Genomic DNA, 8517 nt, shown 5'->3' with positions numbered 1-8517 from the left:
GAAATTAAGGATAGAAAGGCCGGTGGCGAGTGGTACCTAAGAGCTTCGTGATGTATTCGTTGGAGACCACATAGTCGAGGAAGATCAAGCGGGCCTATTTTTATTAAAATGTTTATTTTTATTTTTATTTAAATGTTGCTCATTTTTTTTATGTTAATGACAATTATTTTATTTTTATAAAACCATGGATCCATGTATTTATTTTCAAATTTTTATTCAATAAAAGAGCAATATTTACAATTACAACCCAACGCTGTGTTCTCGGTAATCTATGAGAAATTAGGGCGTTACATCTCATCCTTTATTGATGAAGACTTTGAATCCATATCCACACTCATGTAGCACATATACAAATATAGTTTTCTTTGATCTCCCATGGTTGTGTGTTCAACATAAACCAAATCTTGAAGCAATGTTTTAAAGATTGTAGAAGATAAACAAATTTCTCTCATTGTTGATTATGCAAAAACACAAAAGAAAGTAATTAGAGATAAATATTTTAATTGTTGGGAATTCATGACTTTACACTTTCTTAATCAACAATACATGATAGGAAAAGTTCAATATTACAAACCGCTGATGCTAATCAATAACCTTATTCAAAGTATGAAGGCAAATCTTGATCATCAAAGAACTATATTCATGGTATTAATGCAAATCTTGATTATAAATGATTAAGTGATTAAATGATAATAAGATGAACTTAGAACCACTTAATCATCAATGCTAACAACATAAACATAATAGAATGACAAAATACAAGATAAGGGTTAGAAAAATACAACATTTTATTTTGAGCAACTTGAATCTTCAAACTTCGGGAACATTTAACGATTATACACAATAAGAATATTGTTGTCCAAAATTTCTATACCAAGCCTTCCCTTATTGCTTGAAACTTCAACCAAGTAGAATTAGATTTGGAATTTAACAAGCCTTGAAACTCGTACAAGTCAAGCAATGCTTGATGAGTTTCTTGGAGAAAACTAGTAATTTTGAGAGCTAGAGAGAGACCCTTTTAAATTATATAAGAACCTCATTAGACTCAACCAATGAGATTATAGCATTTTAATTTGAATTTTGGAGCAAAAACACGTCACTGTACGGAATTGTACGGACATCCCAGGCGATGTATCGCCTACGTCGCATGGTCTATTGTTTATTGGTTGAGCGATGTGTCGCCTTTGGGAGGTAATGCGTTGTCGATGCCTCTGACTTGACACTCCAAAAGTTGTCTCAAAACATCATCAAATGCTTCCAAACTTTTTGGGTACTCTCATATACTCCAAAGAAACATTTTTGATAAAAAATATGATTTATAAATGTCTATGCCGAAAGTCAACCCGGTCATGTTGACTTTAGTGAAATCGTTATGATTTTTGCACCATGTATTTAACCAATCATAACATTGTTGGGAATTGTGCCGTTAAAGCAATTGTAGTTGACAATGGTATTAATGAAATAAATTAATGAATTGAATTATTGTATATATGTAGCTTGTGTAATATATTATTGTTAATAATATTAAGTAAATATCAGAAAATTCCTAAGTCCGTCTAGGTGGTCTCAATCTCATATTGGTATGAGAGGATCGAGATTGAGATAATGGACTTAAATAGTTAACAGTAAAATAAAATTATGGAATCTTTAGATTAATTACTGCTAGTACGGTCCACTAGTATTATGAATACATGTGACCTAAATCCGGGTTACTAGTGTAGTAGGACACTTTAGTGGAGGTACTTTGCATACTGAGAGTATGTAGAACTGGACCAGATGTGATTTGATAATACTTGTTTGAATATCGTTTCGTAGTATTATAAAACACATCAACTAATGATCATATACAACTGATCTTAATCCTGAAGTTACTATGAACTCCTATATATGTCATTTGATCATTTGATTCATGCATTACGGTTTGTCAGAATGATCAAGCTAATAACTATTGTTTTGGGGACTTAATGATGTATATGGTTGGGGACATAACTTAACAAATATGAAATCTATACATTCTTATAGATTGAATGATGGTTCCCTATTAGGCTGGCTTTTGGAATTGAAAAGGTTATTGACGTCAAATTCATAATCAGATTATGAATTAACCTTCACAAGTAAAGTCAATGGCACACTAGCAATCAAGATATAATTAAAATGGTAAAATAGTAATTTTATTCCCACTTAATTATGAATCATCAATAGATGATTAATTTTTATGTAATGATTATATCAATTGACACTTTATGGTTATAATAAAGTACTCAGTAAATATATGTCTTTAATTCTCAAGAGTGCAATCTCATCATATTTATAGTGGAGTAATCATGAGATTAATAAATGTGATTATTGAATCAAAGAGTTTTGGTTAATAATATTTTATCTATTGGAGCTTGGAATTATTGGTCTCCGAGACGGCTCTATCAACACTATTCAAGGTAAGAGTTGATACAAGGGTCAAATTGTGAATGAACTATTTGAGAGAATATTTATTTATTGTGATAAATATGCAATTATGCGATAATTAAAGTTGCACAATTTATTATTGCATTAATACAATTTTTGAAATTGTGTAGAAATAAAAGAAGTTGATTTTAATCAATTATTTTATTTACGTGTGAAAGGATAAATATGGATAGTCAAAATTAGTTTTGATTATTGTATTTATTTAATTAATAATAAGATGATGATGGAAATTCAAATTTTGAATTTTGAATTGTTATCTTTTCCTTAAAACGGTGATATCTTATTTGAATTTATAATTATTAATTAATTAAAATCAAAATGCATGAAAAATCAAATTCCCTTATTTTAGGGAAATGTTACATGCATAGGGCTTCCTGGACTGCCCTATACACGTACCACTACTGATAGTGATCAGGTATTGGTTTTTTATTTTATTTAATTAATTAATAAAATATTTTGAAAATGGTTTTTAAAATGTAATGTAAGGCTTTGTTTTTAATTATCATTTATTTATTATTATTATTAAGACGATCAATTTTATTTGCTTGTTATTATTATGATAATAATATCTATATATTCTATATGATAGATTATAGGGATATAACAGTTTTACAAGAGAAATCATAAACGAAAAAACAAATCATCTTTTTTTTTTCACAAAAGAAAAAACTTTCTCTCTAGCCTATAATCAAGATTCTCATATGTTGAGAATACTTTTAATTCACAAATTTGATTCTTGTTCTCTATGTGCCCACCCACATCTTGAGATGTAGAGTATGTTTTGGAAGATCTTGGTGTGAGTACTCTGGCGAGGATAGGAAGATCAAAATATATAGAAAAGATTCAATGATTCTTGATATGCTGCAAGAGGTAAATCATTTCGTATTATTTTTACATATACATATTTTGTTGATTAACATATTGCATATTAAAGGATCCACATATAAAATTGTTTATATGAATTTTTTTTGTTATATACAATGCTAACATTACTGCAATTTCCGCTGCGCACTAGGAACTTTTCCTAACAAACATCAGGTGTAACCTAAACCTGACCCAAATGTACTTAGGTTTGGATCAAATTACACCTGAAAATGATGAGTTTTTAGAAAAAATGGGTTTTCCAAGCTTGAGTCAGGTGGGTTATGTGGGTTTTCGGGCCAAATGTTAACCCCTAGCTGTCTTGGTTGCCCAAGAAACCCTCCAATGGCATTCACTTTCTCTGGAGCACTCTCTTGAAGAGTAGGATACATATCGATAGAATGTTCCACCATCATATGTATGCCGCATGGTCACGCCTATTGTCCTAAGGCCAATTATTGCACCATGGAAATGAGTTAATTTATCTGTTGTTGTACTGAAGTGCTCACTTTATTAGCCTTCTAAGGTGGTGGCGATGATGGATCTTGTCTTACACCAAATTGTTCAGAGTTCGCTGTCATGTTAAATATTAAACTTCTTGCTGCAGTGGGGATTTTATCCACCAAATTGTCGAGAGTTCAACTTATTATCCAAAATCAAAAAACAAGAATTAAAAGGGGAATTTATACTGTGAAATTAAAAATAATATAAAATGGTGAACGATACAATTATACTGAAAATAATAATTTTAAGAAACATGTAAAAGTCAATACTCTACCTTCAACAATCATTCAAGATTAACAGTGATTACTATTATTCCCTATTCCAAAATCAAATTATTAACTCCGCAGATAACACATAAGCAGTCATTATCCCAAATCTCTCTTATATACTTTATTAAAGTGCAGCGCTCTTAACAAATTCTTTTTACTAAACAACCTAATGGAAAATCACCTTAGATTTAATATAGCAAAAGTATTAATTAGAGTGGAGATGAGTTAATCTAAGCAACAAACCCGACAAGCGTGATATTCATTTAACGTAGGTCATATTCTTCATCACAACTAAAGATACCTTTGACATTATCCTTAATTGCACTTTATCTCTTAAACCTAGTGTCGACGGTAGGAACTCGTCAACTAAGTTAGATTGAGAACTTTATGAGTTATAAAAGAAATAGATTCAAGTCAAACAAACTTCAAGCAAACTTTCTCATGATCTCCACACTAATGTCAATGCTGAAATTTCAAACTGAAAAATAGAGAGAAGGTGTAGTGTCTATTAGCAATGCGTGGTTACAAACTTTTCTCATAAAATCCTCATCCCCTTTTCAGGTGAAGGGATGTCATATTTATAGTAGAGCACTGTTGGCTCATTGTACATGGTGGTCCCTAGGGACACGACTCTGCAGATGCAGTCTACAGATAGTAGTGGCACCAGGAGCGTGGTGGTTGACTCCAGTACATGCTCGGGGTCTACGGGAGCACCTCCTCTTTAGTACTTAGTTATACCTCCACCATCTGTTTAGTACGAACGTCAGAGGTTGGTTGGGAAGGACCACATCAGGTACCCCATTCGTACGACCACTACTTGTCTGGCGTGGCCTTTAGGGTCAATCACCTGAGGTAGTTAGAGTCGTACCCTCGTACGTACTTCGTATCCGTATGATCTCTTTTGCGTCACTCGTGGGTTTTCTTATACTCATCATGCACCATGCTCTCTTAAACTTTAAGGGTGGGAAAGCTTGCATGCCATCATGAGTAACATACCTAGCTACCTTCACCAATTCTAGCTTGATACCAAACGATGGTTGGGCCCTTACTGGTTCCCCTCATATGACGAGGCAAGGCACCTTTCACGGATCTCAATCCAGGCAAGACATGGGGTCTTGCATGGACCCTCGGGTGCAAGGCACATCATCTCACATGACGAGGTTTATGAGCCTATGGTGAGGCTTATGAGCCTATGGCGAGGCATGCGTTGGCAAGCATCATGTGGCCCTATGCGCGAGGCGCTGGATGTGGTGGAGGCAATCTCTGTGAGACCCTCGACGTGAGGCCTTGGTGCGCCTGGTGCGAGGCCCCTCTCCACGAGACCCTCGACGCGAGGCCTTGGTGCGCCTGGTGTGAGGCCCGACCTTGGTGTGCCTGGTGTAAGGCCCCACTCCACGAGAACCTCGGCGCAAGGCCTTGGTGCGAGGCCCCTCTCCTCGAGACCCTCGGCGCGCTTGGTGCGAGGCCCCTCTCCACGAGACCCTCGGCGCGAGGCCTTGGTGCGCCTGGTGCGAGGCCCCTCTCCGCGAGACCCTCGGCGCGCCTAGTGTGAGGCCCCTCTCCGCGAGACCCTCGGCACGAGGCCTCAGTGCGCCTGGTGCAAGGCCCCTTTCTGCGAGACCCTCAGTGCGAGGCGCTGGGTGCGCGCGCGAAACGCCTGATGCACGCGAGACGTTACGCGTGCGCGTAGCTCCAAGGACATGCGAGGTGACGGATGCGCGCGAGGCGCTTGGTGCCTTTTATGACACTCTTGCAATGCAAATAGGCCTCACCCATTGACAGAGTGGACCTTACGGGACTTTAGACATGGTTACTTTGGACCGTCAAGGGACCTTAGACAAGTGATGCAGATCCTTTACCGGTGTGGAATTATTAGCATCCACACCTAGAGCTATAAACAATTAGGAGAATAGAAACTCTAAGATGATAATAGATTAAAACATAACCCTAATTAAAGGCTCTATAAGTATGATTAAATAATAATAATGAAATTAGCATGGAAGAATAAGCAATTCAATATTAAGGAATAAGAAAAATAATAGTCATCATTGAAATCAAGAATTCATGTATAGGGTTTTGACCTAGAAAGAAATTATTCCATAATCTCAAACATAATTAGTATCATAATTTAAAATAATAGAGTTTAAGGAGAAGAAGAAAAACTAGATTATTGATGATGATGATGATGATCAATTCTTCTTCTCTCTCAAGTTCTCTCTCTGAGTTTAAGTCTCTCAAAAATGTAAATAAAAGTTAATTTGGAATTTCCCTTTTATAGCTCTATTTAATTGCATTTAAAAATACAATTTAAAATACAAAAAAATGCCCTAAGTTGCTGCCTAAAATCGAGATTTAAAATCGTATTGCGGGCTACGACTGTGGCCTGCAACCTGGGGGCTTGGAAATGTCTGGGCTGCGGCCTCAAGTCACTGTCTCTTTTCTTCAATTTCCTAGTTAGATTTTTCTACGCTTCAGCCACTGATGGTATTTTAAATGTAACTTTTTCGATATAACTTGGAATTAGACGATTCAAAATGATTTGGATAGCTGATAAAAATATTTACAACTATTTTTTCTGTCACAATCCACAGAAACACTCTAAACTTCTTCCAAACAGCTTCAAAACTTAATTTTCTCGAGTTTTCTTGTCTCCCATCAATAATCTAGCCACAACTTGCACAATATCCATTAATTTACTCCTCATAAAAATGCATTTTAGCTTAAAAATAAAAAAACTCATAAAATGTAGCTAAAAGTACTAAAAACACTAAGAATCAACATCATCTAAGTTAGAACATAATATTGACTTAAACAGGCGTGTGATATTTCTCTCTCTCTTCCCATGGGTCGGAGGAGGAAAGTTCTATCGAAGCCGACGGTGGTCTCCGATGAGTCTACAGTGGAGGTTATCTCGTCGAATGTTGAAGCAACGGTTGAGACGATTAATGTGGAGGAATTTCATGAACCCTGTGCAGAGTTAGAGCTAGACCGTGGAGGTGAGGAGATTGATGAGGGGTATTCATTTCGTTCATCATCTCGAGCAGCGAACTGGGCAGAGGAGGTTGAGGGTAATGACTTTCAGAACTTGGCTAAAGAAGTTTGGAGCAAATTCAAGGCGAACCAGGTTCTCACTCCCTCGACTAGACTAGATTTTGCTGAACCCATGAAGGTTGGTGATCAGGTTGTAGCTAGGCTGGATCTGGAAGAGGTAGAGGTTGAGGCATCATTTTGGAGGAATGCCATTGTATGTATTGTTTTAGGTGCCAACCCTCATTTTCGAGTTTTTGAGGGTTTCATCAAACGAATTTGGGGAAACCTGGGGATAGATAAGATTGTGCGAATGCACTCAGGCTTCACGCTGGTTAATTTCAGGGATGAGGCCACTCGAGACCTGATTTTGGAAACAGGGGTTATTCACTTTGACAGAAAACCTGTTGTTCTACGCCCTTGGACCACAGATTTGGATTCGGTTAGAATGGTCAAATCTGTCCCGGTTTGGATTCGCTTGAATGGATTGGGATTGCAATATTGGGGTAAGAAGAGCCTTAGTGCTCTGGTGAGTACTATTGGTAAACCAATTATGGTGGACAAGGTGACTCAGAGCAGAGATATGGTTAAATATGCTCGGATTTTGGTTGACATGGAGATTTCGGATCATCCGCCTAAGAGCATTGCTTTTATCAATGAAAGAGGCCAGTTAGTTGAGCAATTGGTTGAGTATGAATGGCTCCCATCTAAGTGTGCGACTTGTGCTCAGTTAGGGCATATAGTGGCTGACTGTAATAAGGGGAAATGAGGCATTTGGATGAAGAAAACAGTTGATCTTAAAGGAGATAAAGCTGAGCAAGTAGATAATGGTCCTGAAGGTGCTAAACAACAAGATTCAGGTGCTGCTAGTTTAGTTCACAGTGAGCCATTTAGTGCAGTTCCGGATAAGGAAAGAAGGGATGAGCCTTTATGTAAGGGATCTGAGTTGAAGGTGAGTACTAAAGACCAGAATTTACAGGGATCTACTCAGCTAGTTGGAACCAGTAAAACGGACAATGGAGGTGCCTGGTCTACTCCTAAAAGACGTGGGTCTAAACAGGTTGTGGCTGTTATTAACAAGTCAGTAGTTGCTCCAAGCACAACTAATGTTAGTACTGGCTATGCTGTTTTACAGGAGACAGGGGGAGGGACTAAGGTTACTAATTTTTCCTCCTTAGCTTGATGGAAGTGTGTAATTTGATTGGGTGGAATGTGAGGGGCATGAATAAAAAAGATAAACAAAAAGCTATTTTAGATGTTTGTAAGGAGAATAAAGTTGGGTTTGGAGCCTTCTTTGAAACGAAGGTGAAACATGAGAAGATTCAGGAAGTTTTTGGGAATAATTGTCACAATTGGGACTACTTTTCTAGTTCCATTATCTCTGGAAGGATAT

General features: G+C 36.9%; 1 protein-coding gene across 1 annotated transcript; it reads left to right on the top strand.

Moving 5' to 3' along the window:
* Window positions 1-6939: 6939 nt before the first annotated feature.
* Window positions 6940-7893, top strand: LOC133825747 (uncharacterized). Its single transcript, XM_062258651.1, has one exon. The coding sequence runs from the start codon at window positions 6940-6942 to the stop codon at window positions 7891-7893; it is 954 nt and encodes a 317-aa protein (XP_062114635.1).
* The last annotated feature ends 624 nt before the right edge of the window (window positions 7894-8517 follow it).

This window comes from Humulus lupulus, chromosome 3 (genome assembly GCF_963169125.1).
Source record: "Humulus lupulus chromosome 3, drHumLupu1.1, whole genome shotgun sequence".
NCBI lineage: Eukaryota > Viridiplantae > Streptophyta > Magnoliopsida > Rosales > Cannabaceae > Humulus > Humulus lupulus.
This window is presented reverse-complemented; position numbering and strand designations above follow the sequence as displayed.

Bases quoted from the DNA above. Each gene is read 5' to 3' on its own strand.
- LOC133825747 (XM_062258651.1), top strand. From the start codon at position 6,940: ATGGGTCGGAGGAGGAAAGTTCTATCGAAGCCGACGGTGGTCTCCGAT.